The sequence below is a fragment of the Eumetopias jubatus genome, unplaced genomic scaffold (genome assembly GCF_037043125.1).
Source record: "Eumetopias jubatus isolate StellerSeaLion01/CBP00866 unplaced genomic scaffold, mEumJub1_p1.0 scaffold_3, whole genome shotgun sequence".
Taxonomy (NCBI): Eukaryota; Metazoa; Chordata; class Mammalia; order Carnivora; family Otariidae; genus Eumetopias; species Eumetopias jubatus.
The window spans coordinates 142,332,189-142,346,863 of record NW_028274809.1 but is presented as its reverse complement, the minus strand read 5'-3'; the positions used below and the strand labels follow the sequence as shown (position 1 = coordinate 142,346,863).

At 41.7% G+C, this 14,675-nt stretch overlaps 1 protein-coding gene across 3 annotated transcripts in view; it reads right to left on the bottom strand.

The window, feature by feature from the left end:
• Nucleotides 1–14,675, bottom strand: part of VWA8 (von Willebrand factor A domain containing 8) — a 338,064-nt gene that overhangs the window by 27,223 nt on the left and 296,166 nt on the right. For all 3 annotated transcript variants that reach the window (XR_003609736.2, XM_028105773.2, XM_028105791.2), the window contains one exon: nucleotides 8,694–8,802. Coding sequence is in view for 2 of the 3 variants with exons in the window: in XM_028105773.2 (XP_027961574.2) it covers nucleotides 8,694–8,802 (109 nt within the window). In the remaining variant the exon portion in view is untranslated. The remainder of the gene's footprint in view (nucleotides 1–8,693; nucleotides 8,803–14,675) is intronic.

Sequence of the window (14,675 nt, the reverse complement as noted above, 5' to 3'; positions counted from 1 at the left end):
GCACATGTGTGTATATTTCCTTCACAATTATTTTCAAAAAGAGTACTTAAGTGACATATATTTTAAGGCTCCGAATATCTGAAAGGGTCTTTCTGTCACCTTGTACTTTGGTGAGTAGAGGATTCTTGGCTCACAACTCCCCCCTCCCCCCAAATTCCTCAGATGTTCTGTCACTATCTTTTGGCATTCAATGTTGCAGAGCCAACTAATGTGAGATTAATTTTTATCTAACAATAGCTTGTTTTTTGTCTGCTGGGATGCTTTTAGGATATTTTCTTTGTTTTGGAAATGTTAGCGTTCCGTGAGGTTGTGGTGAGGTGCTCATCTCTTTTGATTACTTTTGCCTGGTCCTCTGTGAAGTGTTTTTCATCCATAGACTTACAACTGTCTTCAGCTCAGTACAGTTTTTTGTTGTTGTTGTTGTTGTTGTTCTTACTCTGATTATTGTTTATGTGTTCTTTTAGGTTCTCTTTGGGAATCTCACTGGCTCATTCAGCATGTATTTACTGAATGCTCACCATGTGCCGAGGTTCTACTTAACAGGAGGGCTCGTGGCTGAGTGTGTTAGCTCTCCGCTCTGTTTTTATTGATCAGCTTTCTTTTGGTTTTTATCTCCTTATTTCCTCTACAGTCTGGAATAACAATTCAAATTTCCACTTATGTTAGTACTTAGACTTAAGACTGGATTGAGTCTGTTCCTTCTACTTTTAATGTAGATTTCAGTTTTGGCACTGCATTTTTAGTTTTTTTTAACTTATTTTTTATTTTTTTAAAGATTTTATTTGTTTGACAGAGAGAGACACAGCGAGAGAGGGAACAGAAGCAGAGGGAGTGAGAGAGGGAGAAGCAGGCTTCCCGCGGAGCAGGGAGCCCAATGTGGGGCTCAATCCCAGGACCCTGGGATCATGACCTGAGCTGAAGGCAGACACTTAATGACTGAGCCACCCAGGCACCCCGCATTTTTAGTTTTTTTAAATAATCTTTCCTTATTGCATTCAACTCCCTTATTATTCCTGCTTGCTTCTTAGCCAGACTTTTTTTAAATCCATGTCTTATTTCACATACTTCAAGTTTCTTTGAATTGTGAGAACACAAAGCAGATGTTTTCTAGAACTCTGGTACTTTAGGAAGAAAATACTCTAGCCCGGCAGCATCATCTTCCTCTACCTCTTGGATGCATGTTACTCTACCTCACTGCAGAATCATCTCTTAGATCCCGTGTTATTTCGTTCTTGGGTATCCCTACTCTTGAATGATGAGACAGCTATACAAAACTGTTTAGGAACAGATTGGGAACAGACTCTCCTTGCTTGCACTGACTCGCCACTTTGTTATTATTAGAGTTCTCCTTGAAGATTTTAAACAGATGCTCTTAGCTGAATTAAATCTACACTACTTAGCTCAGGAACTCAGTAGGGAAGGAGTTGGAACTGTGGACAGTCCCAGTGTGAGAACTTCATCTCCACATCATTTCTTACTTTGTTTGGAAAAGCCATTGCAAGGGGGCCACTTAGCATTTGTTTGATCTCATCTTCAGGCCAAGTATAAGTTAAGGCTGGTCTGGCCCCTTTCCCGGTGTTATTCCTTCTCCAGCTTTCTGGTGGTTGTATCCACGGCCTAAAATCTAGGCCTCCCCACCCCCACTGCTCCTGGTGTTGCTTTCAACTTCTGCTGTTTGGCAGTGACAACGTGGAGGTCAAGTGATCTGCTACTCACCAGCTTGAGGGCTCTGGCTTCCATTCCCCACCTCTCCATGCGAGGGAGGCCAATCTGATTCTACTGGGTTTCGTGCACTTCCTAGCTAGTAATGCTATTTCCTAGGGAGGTTTTTGAGTTGTCACTAGTACTGTCATTCATAGGGTCTCATCACACTCCACTTAGCACAAATTCTTCAAAGCTTCTTGCATGTCACTAGCACTCTTCCCTAATTTCTCCTGTCATATGGTTTTTCACCGCTAACAGCATTTTGTTATTTTAACATGTTCACGGTCATCCAGTGAAGACCAAGTTAGAGGCCCGTGCTCAAGCAGCTTGGAAGTCAGGACTGTATTTCTAGGCAGCACTTGGCTGAAGTTGTCCCTCATGGCCACTAAGGCCATGTGCTGAGTGATGAGCCATTCAGGTGCTAAAAAGAGTTAACTAGTCAGAATGGCTAAAATTAACAAGTCAGGAAACGACAGATGTTGGTGGGGATGTAGAGAAAGGGGAACCCTCCTACACTGTTGGTGGGAAAGCAAGCTGGTGCAGCCACTCTGGAAAACAGCACGGAGGTTCCTCAAAAAGTTGAAAATAGAGCTACCATATGACCCAGCAATTGCACTACTGGGTATTTACCCCAAAGATATAAAGGGAGGGATCTGAAGGGGTACGTGCACCCCGATGTTTATAGCAGCAATGTCCACAATAGCCAAACTGTGGAAAGAGCCAAGATGTCCATCAACAGATGAATGGATAAAGAAGAAGTGGTATATATACACAATGGAATATTATGCAGCCATCAAAAGGAATGAAATCTTGCCATTTGCAACGATGTGGATGGAACTGGAGGGCACTATGCTGAGCGAAATAAGTCAATCAGAGAAAGACATGTGTCATATGACCTCACTGATATGAGGAATTCTTAATCTCAGAAAACAAACTGAGGGTTGCTGAGTGGTGGGGGGTGGGAGGGATGGGGTGGCTGAGTGATAGACATTGGGTAGGGTATGTGCTATGGTGAGCACTGTGAATTGTGTAAGACTGTTGAATCACAGACCTGTACCTCTGAAACAAATAATATATTATATGTTAAAAAAAAAAAGAAGATAGCAGGAAGGGAAAAATGAAAGGGGGGAAATCGGAGGGGGAGATGAACCATGAGAGACGATGGACTCTGAGAAACAAACTGAGGGTTCTAGAGGGGAGGGGTGGGGGGAGGGGTTAGCCTGGTGATGGGTATTAAGGAGGGCACGTACTGCATGGAGCACTGGGTGTTATACGCAAACAATGAATCATGGAACACTACATCAAAAACTAATGATGTAATGTATGGTGATTAACATAATAAAATAAATAAATAAAAAAAAAAAGAGTAACTGGCATTTTACTGTTCTCCCCAAAATGCAGACGTTCCTTGACGTGGCTGTTTCCACCTTTCCTTTCCCTTTGCTCTGTACTCTCACCTTAGTCAACACACCTTTTCTCTTGGCTTGGGCAGTTGCTTTACACAGATGACCTTAAGAACGCAGACACAGGTGTGTCTACAGATATGCAACCTATCCAGTCCTAACTTTGCCCCTGACCTCCAGAGCCACATCTTAAAATCTTCAAATATCATGCTTGACATTTTTATGTAGGTGTCCCAGGAGTGATAAAACATGATAACATCCAAACCAAACATTTGCTTTCTCCACAAGCCTCTCCTCCTCCTGGCTTCCCTATTGCTATTCTCTAGGGCTTGAAAACCTCACCATTCCCCTCACTTCACATTCAGTCAGTCACTGTCTTCCTGTCCTACCTCCAAACTGTCTCATCCTTTACATTTTCACTTCCATCACCCTGGCTCGGGTTCTTATCACTTCTTATCTGGATACCAAAAGTAATTTTAATGATTTGATTTCCGGGTTTCCCTACCTCTCTCTTATCTGATACTTTCTCTCTCCATGGTTATGAAGCCTCCTAAAGAAAATACAACTATATGACTCCCTTTCTCAGTCACGTTCACACTCCTCACTGATTATGGAATACAGTTAGCGTGGTGTTCAAGGCCCTTGGGGGTTCACCTTCCCCTCTTTTTTTCTCCTACTACCCACTGCCCCCAGCTTCATCCCCAAACTCTGAACTCTAGTCCTTCTGGACTGTTTGTTGTTCTCCAAAGAGCCTTGTATTCAAGGCTTCTTCCTCTGCTCATAGGTTCCTTCTGTCTAGACTAGAGCTATGCAAACTGCCTTTGGTGAGTAAACACTTGCTACTGGTCCATGATGAAATAAGTTACAGAAGTGAACAGTAAGCATTTAAAAACTGGTATGGCAATATGACAAAGTGCTTTTTGTTTGCTGAGTCTAATATTAAATAATACGGGTTTGTATCTTGTATGTTCATTTTTATATCTTTCTTTCAGTAATTCATTTCTATTTTATTCTATAAAAGCATTAGCTCATGGTCAATGAAAAAAACGTGGCTTCTCTCCACAGGTTTCAGAAGCTCTGGTCAAGACGGTCCTTCCATCCCCATCCTTAGAAGAGTTACCAATTGAAACCATGCTCATCCTTCATGGTCCAGCTCAAATGGCACTTCCTCTGAGTTTTCCCTAGCTGCACAGCCTAGAAATTGCTCACACATTTGTCTACATAACACGGTAATTGATTTAAAATACAACTGTGGCATTTACTATATTGTGTCTTCTACTACAACTACACATGTATCTTCTTTCCTAAGTTAGTCTTTGAAGGAAGGAAATTTTAGGCAAAAGAGATACTCAACAAATGTCTACTGGATGAAATACAGTTATTATAAATTAAATAAAAGGAATGAGGAAATGCTTTCTGTTCTTTACATATGAATACAATGGGTGCTCAGAATAAAGTCTAAATTCCTTGCCTGACACCTACCTGCCTCTTAGCCCCAAGTCCTTGTGTGCATTTTACGCTGAATGGAATCCTGCTCACACTTGAGATCTGCCCTCAGCTCACACCTGAGACCGCGCAGTGTCATGCCTTTGTCTATGCCATGTTCTCTGCTGGGGCATTGGTTTCACTTTCCTTTAACTGGTGAATACTCGTGTATCCTTCAAGAGGCAGCTCATGTATATCCTTTCCTGAAAAATCTATGCTAGAATCCCTTTCCTCTGGCTTCCACTGCATTCTATGCATCTGTCTACGTAGACACCTACCATACTCAGCTGAAATGATCTGTTTGGGTGCCCGTCTTTCCCACTCCTTAAAACTATAGCCTTCTTGAGGACAGGGATAGTATTCCGTGAATCTCTGTGCCCTCAGTGCCTAAGCACGTCACACATCAATGTTCAAAAACACTGTTTATCTCAACCTAAGCTCATTTTGAATTACTCAAGGGGAAAAAAAAAAGAATATAATTATTGGTTCAGGGAGATATCATGCTAGCCAAAGCAATCAGAGAAAGGCTAATTTAGTTTAGCCTGAGAATGAAATTATTGATTGTAGATCAGCAAAATGCTGGAGAAAAGATATGATTACAATCAGTGGCTTTTTGAGGAACGGATATTTTCTTTTGTCAGGGAATGCAGGAATCATGCAGATTCTGAACCAAGTATAATTGAAGTTATGACAGACTCTATTCTAATAAGAAAATTTTTGCTATTGATTCATAAAAGGTCCAATAACCAGGACCCTATGATATCCCATACAGAATCCAGTCAAGAAGCAAAGGGAGGTCACCGGTGATGGTTATCCTAACTGGGAAGGCTGGGAGTTGCAAGAGAAGCATGTGTTGAAGCAGATATTAACAGAAGTGACAACAACATTCCCTTTCTTCACATCTCAGCCCTGCCGCCTGGAATCAGTGCGTGGGTTTGAAGCTGTACTTTGAGAAGTCATCTCAAATGATGATTTGCTAGTTCCTGGCCAGACGTTCTGCTGTTCACCAAGGAAACACCCATGGTTACTGGGATTACACAGCAACCTCAACACAGCTGGGAGCTATTAGTCAATCAGAGCCACACAGGACTGGCAGACGGTGGCGAAAGGGGGACCAAACAAAGCCTTCTTGTTTTGGTTACAATCTAAAGACTCATATTCCACCGGAGGCCCTGTCTATCCTTGGCCAGTAGCTGTTTTTAACTAGCACTATCTGTCTTCGTGGAGGACTAGAAGGCCCACCTGAGAATAACACTTCTGTGGATTTAAGGGAAACACTTGAAAATGCTATGTTGGCATCTGGATAATGATGCAAAATGCTTTATGAATATATGTGAGAATGATTCTTCTTACAGAATTGTACAGTTAGCAGCTGATAACAGACGCCTAATATATAACAGGGACCCGAGTTTCAGGCTCAGATACCCGCTTCACTAGCCACATGACCCAGGCCAAGTCACATCATCTTTCTACTCTTCAGTTCCCTCAGTACAAAGCGTGAACAAAATAGCTACATTTCAGAAGACTGTGAGGATGGGTTACATGCCTCAGCTTCCTTATCTATCAAATGTAGAAAATAGTTCTTACTGGTTATCATAAGGGATTCACCAGCACAATGAATGAATGTAAAGTATGTGACTGGGTGTCTGGCTTGCAGTCCAGGCTGATGAATATTAGCAAAAACTAGGGAAGTAATGATGAAACAAATTCTTCCGCAGAGAATGCTACGTGTTAGGCATTGTTTAAACGGTTTGCATGTATCATCTGAGGCAATCTGCATAACTGCCCTATTATCTGTCATTGCATTTTACAGAACCCGGCTGTCTGGCTCCAGAGTTGGTGCTGTTAGTCACTAAACGATGCTGATGACAATGATGATGATGGAAGAGATCATGAAAATGGTGCTGATAATGTAAGGCATCTAGTAGAATGTCTGGCACATGGCAATTGCTCAGTAAATGCTTGCTATTATTAAAATGCTTGTATATTTGGAGAGATGGTAGCTCTATATCCGTTTTAGGTTCTCCTCCAAGGATTACATCATTTTTATTCCCTTTCTTATACCTTAAAACTCTTTCTTGTTATTATTTAAGCCTAGTTTCTCTTTTTAAGATTTCCAGGGAAGAAGAGAAAATGTCCTTGAAATAATTAGTTACTCTATTTGAAGATATCTAGAAAGTTATTAACTCTGATCCCTTTATGGTTTTTATATAGGTGCCAATTTTTTGTTTTCCATCGTGTTTGCTTCTTTTCTTTGAGTCCTTCACAGTTTTCTTTCACATCTCTCTTTGAGGGTGGAAAGCAAAACTGGACACTGTTTCTGATACTGGTCTCATCACTGTGGGCTTTAGCAGAAGTCATTCCTTAATGGTAACCCTAACTCTAACCCAGGCTTAACGGGTGTCCTACTTGAAGAAGTCACAGTAGTGCGTCTACCTTTTCTTCCTTTGGCTGATCTGGTGAACATAGTATCATTTATCTTAAAGGGCTGATGTGAGGATTAAATGTGGTGATGTTTATAAAAGTAACTAAAGCCTGGTGCCCAATGAACACCAATCAAGACATGAACTAATACCAGATGAGGATTCTCATTCCTTCAGTTAAAAATGTGTTCTCACATTCCTCTCTGGTACTGCCAATAATCTAATGGCCTATTTGTACACAGGGTAACACTCAATGTTGTCTGCATGTAATCATGGAAACCAGGGCCAGATTGTGATCTGGTCTCTGTGATTTAAAAAAAAAAAAAAAGATTTATTATTTATTTGAGAGAGAGAGAGAAGAGAGAGGGAGAATCTCAAGCAGACACCCCGTTGAGTGTGGAGCCCGGTATGGGGCTGGATCTCAAGACCCTGAGATCATGACCTGAGCCGAAATCAAGAGCCGCATGCTCATCTGACTGAGTCACCCAGGCACCCCAAGGTCTCCGGGATTTTGATAGCCTTCTCCTTTGCCACCATCCCCTACCACACACAGGCTCTTTGCAGTCCCACTGAACAACCTGGACTTGTACATCTTGTGTCCTATGTCTGGAATGCCCTGACTCCTCAACCATCTGGAAAGTCCTCAGCATCCTTCAAGTGTGAACTCAAGCATTACATTCTCCACAAAGCCCTTCTTCGTTCATTCCATAGCATTGTGCACATACTTCTCTATAGAATCTAAGAAGTCATCTGCCTATTTGTCTTTGAGTTCCTTCTTTGAGGGCAGGGGCTGCATTTTATTTTTCTAGCCCTAATGTCTGGAGTGCATCAAGAACTTAAGAAATGAATGACCGACTAAAGCACTCGTTCTTCAGTCTTAGCATGAGCACTGCCTCTCATCACCCTTATCTCCTATGAACCACTTTGGCTCTTTTTCACCTTTTGCCTTGCCCTGGAAATCACCCAGAAGTTGCCCTCCATGCCCAGGGTAATAAGCACTGGTAAAGTGAGTGTCTTTACTGGAAAAAAGTAAAGTGAGTATCTTTACTGGAAAAAAATCCAATCGTTCCATGTTACTTTATTCACACAATTTGCCTATGGATTTTTTTTTTTTTAAGCAAATTCTCCAAATAGCAGATCTTTGTTTGGGAAATACCGAAGCATCTTAATCCACATTTTAAGGGGCAAGAGAAGTATTAACTGCTTCTGAGACAACCACAGTCTAAAACTGAAAAATGGCAGGCAAAGCAGGGGCAGGGGGAACATAGGAGGAGATGCCAGGAGACCCAGAGAATGCACAGTCTGGATGACCCAAAATGCTCCTCTGTCTCTATAGTCCATGACAGTAAAATGATTTGTAGGAAGAGAATTCTATCTGTGAATTTCTAGTTAAGGTGGGATGCTCACAGATCTTATATGAGGGGAATCAGGAAATCTAGTGTCTTCTAGGGTTGCTGGTCAAATTATTGCTTCCTGGACAGGACAGTTAGAGTCAAATATTCTTCCTTGGAAAACTCACCTGAGAAGGCCATGGAGTGATCCACAGTCTTACTCAAACATTTTGGCATTAATATTTTCTGACTGGCTTAATAGGGTTTGGATAACTTTCTCCAATAGTTCTGGGATGCATCCAGCTTTGGGCCCAGATTATTTTCTTAGTCCACTGTTGGAGGATTACCTGTAAATTATCCAGGATGACTCGGAGTGAGTGCACCTGCCGTCGAACAGCACCTGAGAACCTTTCATACGTTGCGGCATCATACTCACTCATTCGGATCTCCTTTAACCTGAAACCAGAGGGGGTAGAAAAGATAATAGCTGAAATCATGTACATGTGGTCTTTTACTTCCATTCATCTGCTGCTAGAACTGTAGCAAGGTCCTTGGTAAACTGAGGTTGCCTTGGAGGAGAAAAGGCAAGAAGTAATGTCTCTAGCTAGGAGTTTCAAAGGAAGAAAATGTCCAGCGGTGGGCTGGTACATGGTGAACAAGGAGCCTTCTAGAACAAACAAAACAAACTGAACCAACCAAACAAAAAGCCCTGATGCATAGTATTTGCTGATTTCTTTGATGTAAATACTCCCCTCGTGATCAATTCCAAGTTACTAACAGTAAGATCACTGAGCACTGACTTGGAAAGAAAGGTGCACAATTGGCCCTCATGAACCAGTGAGTCAGCTCTAGAGCAAACTGTTGCCATGTCCCAAAGACATGTCACGTTGTTGGCAGTTGGTCAGTTTATGGGGCAGGTTCCTAGAAGAGTTCCGTGGGTTGCTTTCAGAGACCAAGGACAGGTATTTGGTTGACCAAGAAAACAGCTCAGGCCCAAAGAATGTAATTTAATGTGTTGCTTTGTAGAATACAAGAGTTTTCTGAAGTTGCTGTGTGCTTTTAACAGGATAATTGTGTTTTCATATGATTGTGGCTCTGAAGTCCTTTCCTGCTAGTGCAGTGCTCCTTTTGATCATTCTTCCTCATTAGCTTCCACTGCAGCCCCACCAGTGTACTTAGAGACCCCTGAACATGGCACACCCCCACCTCTCGGAGCTCCTGCCTGGGCTGCTCCCCCTCCGGGAACTTCTTTTCTCTGCCTCTTTGCCTGTAACTCCAACTTTCTCTTCAAGAGTCAAATCATTGAGGACTACCTTGAGGAAGGCTGCACTGATCCCAGGTCTGTCTTCTTTGCTCTCATAGCACGTTGTGCTTCTCACTATCAGAGCATTTCCTCCCCCTGCTATGCCCATCGGCTGCCTGTCTCCCCAACTAGGCTCCTTTATGAGAAGGATTGAGTCCCACTGTTATGTGTACAGTGCCCAGCATGGTACCCAGCACTTAACAGGTGCTCAAAGTGGAATGAAATGAATGACCGAAATAAAAATAAGACTCAGGATTATTTAAAATGCAGCATCTTAAACCAGTCATAAGGAGAAGGTTCATTCACTGAGAGAGGCTCTCTTGGGTTTTACAGGGTTGTATCCATAATGCACTAACTTGATCAAGTGTTTCTGTAAGTTTCGATAAATGTAAAGGCGCTCATCCTCAGATAGGCACTAATGAATGTGCATCAACAGAGCCTAGCAATAATAGCACAGTCTTCTAAACTGCTGTGCATGCACACGCATGCGTGTATGGGTGCGTGCGGTGTTGGGAGGTATGGATCCCAGGTCCATAGCTGAAACTCTTATCTCAAATACAGATTTATCTTCTTGGGAACAGAAACCCCAAATGCTGAATGACAGTGAATGGTCTCTATTCCTCCATGTCAGGCCAAGCGCCGGGGAGAATTCAGCCAACACAGGCTTAGAACATTGTTAGAACGTTGGAGGCTTGTTAGAATCACATAACGTTAGGCCCACACTGCCATGGGCAGATCTGCAATTCCTGCCCTGCCACCTGCAGGGGTTGGTTAATACCAACTCAGCTGTCAAGATTCCGCTTGAAGTCTTGCTTGATCCCTCCAGTAAAACTGATCATTCCCATTCATGAATCTTCTGTAGATATCTACTATGAAACCTCTGTACATTATGGCTTTTGCTAGAAATGTCTATTTCCTTCTATCACAGTGCTTTTCAAACTTTATCTTCCACAGAAGGAAATATGCTTTACACTGAGATCCAGTACACAAAACACATATGCACGTGTGTTTGTATAATTAAACCAAAAATTTAATGAAAAATACATTACTAGATATGATTTACTACATGGATATTTTCTCTTCTATTCCTCTGGGAGAAGAAATAGTCTTATTTTTCTTTGAGCCTCCAGTACCTAGCACAATGCCTGGCACATGGTAGCACTCAATAAACACTGTTAGATAACACTTTGAAAACACTGACTATCAAAAGGTAAATAATAGCTGAATGGTGTTTCCCAAGGTGACATGCCAAGGGGCCCTTCTAAATCTAATTTACTCTCTGTTCTGAAGAACAGCTAGGGATACATGCACAGGACTTGACCTCCCAACAATACCTCGTATGTTTGGTTTTGGCAATCTCCTAAACCTCTCTATAAATTTTCATTAGATTAAGTTATGTCTCAAATACCAAGGCTGACAGAAGCTGGGCACCATGAATATTGCAGGATATGCTACTTCCTCCCTTCATACACAGGAAGCTAATATGCTCTTTTCCAAAGAAGGGGGATTAGTACTTTTCCAAAGGGAGGTTAGAAAAAAAAATGTGGATACAGCTTGTCCTTAGCAGGGGGAAAAATACACACATGCGTGTGTACACACATGCAACAAGAAAGGAATCAGGCAGTTGGTAGGTCACCTTGGGCAGACTGGTCTTTGTAGTGAGATCAGAATCAGCTCCATTTATAAGGCTACTTCTAGCACTATCGTGTTGCACCCAAAAACACACCACATGCTGTTTTAATTATGAAGAAATCTGGAAATCATATTCCAGGTTGTGTCAGCTTTCAGAAAGATCACCTACAAGGTGTTCAAAGCTGATAAATTCTGAAAGATGAAGACTGACACAGGGAATGGGGAAAGAAAATAGGAAATTTTAGCCTTTGGATCAGATAAGCTTGCTGGTGCTAATACTCTCAAAGCCCACAAGACTAGCTGGAAATATGTCTTTTTGCTGCTTTAAGCCTGATCAAAACTGCAGGGTACAGCTGCTTCACATCCTAGTAATCTATGTGGACTAACTGCATTTTGTTGGCACAGTATATTTTTAAAGGGTATATTTATTGTTACGTAAGAGTCTGGGAATTTTGGTTCTCATTTTACTTTTCTTATAGGTCAGACTTAAATACTATAATTTTGGACCAGTTATAAGGAAAACAAACCTAAGCTGAGATCTACTGTGTAAGACTGATTCGTTTTACAAATGGTAGTAGGTACACCTTCTATCAGCTGACGTCCACCTTGAAAGCCCTTTTATTTATTTATTTATTTAAGATTTATTTATTTTTAAAGATTTTATTTATTTATTTGACACACAGAGAGCAAAAGAGAGAGAGAGAGAGAGAGAGAGAGAGAGAAAGCACAAGCAGGGGGAACAGCAGGCAGGGGAGAAACAGGCTCCCCACTGAGCAAGGAGCCCGATGCGGAGCTCGATCTCAGAACCCTGGGATCATGACCTGAGCTGAAGGCAGCCAATTAACCAACTGAGCCACCCAGGCGCCCCTTGAACGCCCTTTTAGGCATGGAAAATACCTCACTATCAATCTCATTCATGTTTTATTGGTTTAATGTTTCTGTCCTGCTTTCTGCATGTCTTATGCTTGTCTACCTCTGTTAGTCTTCCCGAATCAATCCTTTTTTTCAAAGTTTTAATTTAAATTCCAGTTAATTAATATACAGCGTAATATTAGTTTCAGGTGTATAGTATCAACCAATTCTTGATGTATAGAAAGAGGTATAGAACTGGAATCCAGATACAGATGAATGCTAACTAGAGGCTATTTTGATGATGACAAGAGCCTATCAGTAGTATTATGGCTCTTTTTTTTAAATAATGTTTTATTGTTATGTTAATCACCATACATTACATCATTAGTTTTTGATGTAGAGTAGTATTAGGCTCTTTAAGGCAATATGGGGGACCTCCAGGCTGATGGATGGGTCTGGCTGTCACTCTGGTTTCAGCCAGTTTTTTTTTTTTTTTAAGTTTTTATTTTAATTCCAGTTAGTTAACATACAGTGTTATATTAGTTCTGGGTATACAATATATATTGATTCAACACTTCCATACATCATCTGGTGCTCATCACAGCAAGTGCCCTCCTTAATCCCCATCACTCATTTCACCCAACCCCCCACCCAGTTTGGTTTAGCCAGTTTCTGAATTAAGTATCAGCCAGACTCTGAATAAAGCATTGGTATTCATGTGCGCATTATTCATTCCACATGTGTGTATGAGTGTTTGCCATGCACTGGGTTGAAGCGATAGGTACTGGGGTGTATTAGAGAACAAAATCCCCTGCTCTCAAGGGACTAAAAGTCAGTGGAGAAGCAATCAGCTCTTCATACAAATAATAATACAGTGGGAAAAGGTGATAAGAAGTGTGGAGAAAAGGTAGAGGACACTATAAAGCATAAATGGAGGGACTTGACCTCATTCTACATATGCTGACAGTTGCAAAATAGCTTTAAAACAGACTATTTGATGATAGTGAAGAATTATTATTACTTTTTAAATTAATTTAAATTAAATTAATTATTACTTTTTTAAAGATACGATAAAGATACGATAGTCGAATTGTATGTTTTTTAATTTTTTAAAGGATTCTTATCTTTCAGAGATATACTCTGAAATATTTACAGTGAAAAGATAGGACATCTTGGATTAGTTTCAAAACAACCTAGGGGTGGGGACTGGGAGCGGAGCCAAATTTTTCTTCTTGAAGCTGGGAGAACAGGTCCATAGGGTTCTCTCTCTGTTTCTCCCTCCTTTTATTTATCTTTGAAAAGTTTCATAATAGGGAGCCTGGGTGGCTCAGTTAAGCATCTGCCTCTGGCTCACGTCATGATCTCAGGGTCCTGGGATCAAGTCCCGCATTGGGCTCCCTGCTCAGCAGGGAGTCTGCTTCTCCCTCTCCCTCTACTGCTCCCCCTGCTTGCTCTCTCTCGCTCTCTCTCTTATAAATAAAATCTTTAAAAAAAAGAGAAAAGTTTCATAATAAAAAGTTAAAGAGAATCTTCAGCAGTACTAAATTGGATACTCACCAAATAGGAGTATTTACTACATGAAAGTAGAAAGCACCCTCTTTACTGCGTTTTGCTATGCCCTGATTTTCTCAGGATTTCCATGTGTTTTTATTTCTTTCCCTCTATTTTCATACTCTTGCTCACTTCCTGTCTTTCAACCACCTTATGGTCTTCTCTTTTACTTGGACTAGAGTCTTCTCTGCAGTAATTAGCAGAGGTGTATGGTTCTCTTACTCCCTTCCCCATTTCTTCCCTTTCCTCTCCCACAGCCACTAAATTTAGTTGCCTTATTATCACAAATGCTCCTTGACTTCTTTCCCCTGCAGGGTGGTGGTGAACAGAACCCGGTCTCTTCCCCCTATTATGGAAATCAGAGAAGGGGTTGCATACTCGTACCCAAGCACTTCGGAAAGCTCTTTCCACCTCCCCATGAACTATGTGTGTCAAAGCACGCTATTTGTCCACTTGTGCAAAAATTGAGACCACTCTGAGCATGGCAACACTAGGAACTCAGCAGTCGGGGAGGGGAGAATGAGGCGTATCTCCTGTTTGGGTTCTTTTCCTAAGTGGATGTTTCACTGTTTACATGGAAGGCTGAGCGGTCTTTGAATCCTAACAAGATCTTCGTATAGCATTCCTCCCACCTTTTTTGGAGAAGGTGAAACTCTCTCATTTCTAACATAGTTATCTGTCCCCTAACTTCTTTGAGAGGAGGAAGAGAGGTAAGTCACCCATCTCCATGCAAGCCAATTTGGGCACAGTGAGGATAAATACATCCAGGGCTCCTGGGAAGTCAGCAGAATGGCTGGGAGGGACACTTTTGCCTTATTTACCTGCTGGGGACACGAGGCTCCTACTGCTCACAGGCTTTCCTGAGGGTGTGGCAGGAGGGGCCTGCATTCTTGTCCCTATTGTTCTGTGCTGTTTACTTGCAGGATGTGTAAGCACAGCGTGTAATGTAATACCAGATGTTCTACGTGGGAGGAACTTCATAACTCTCTCT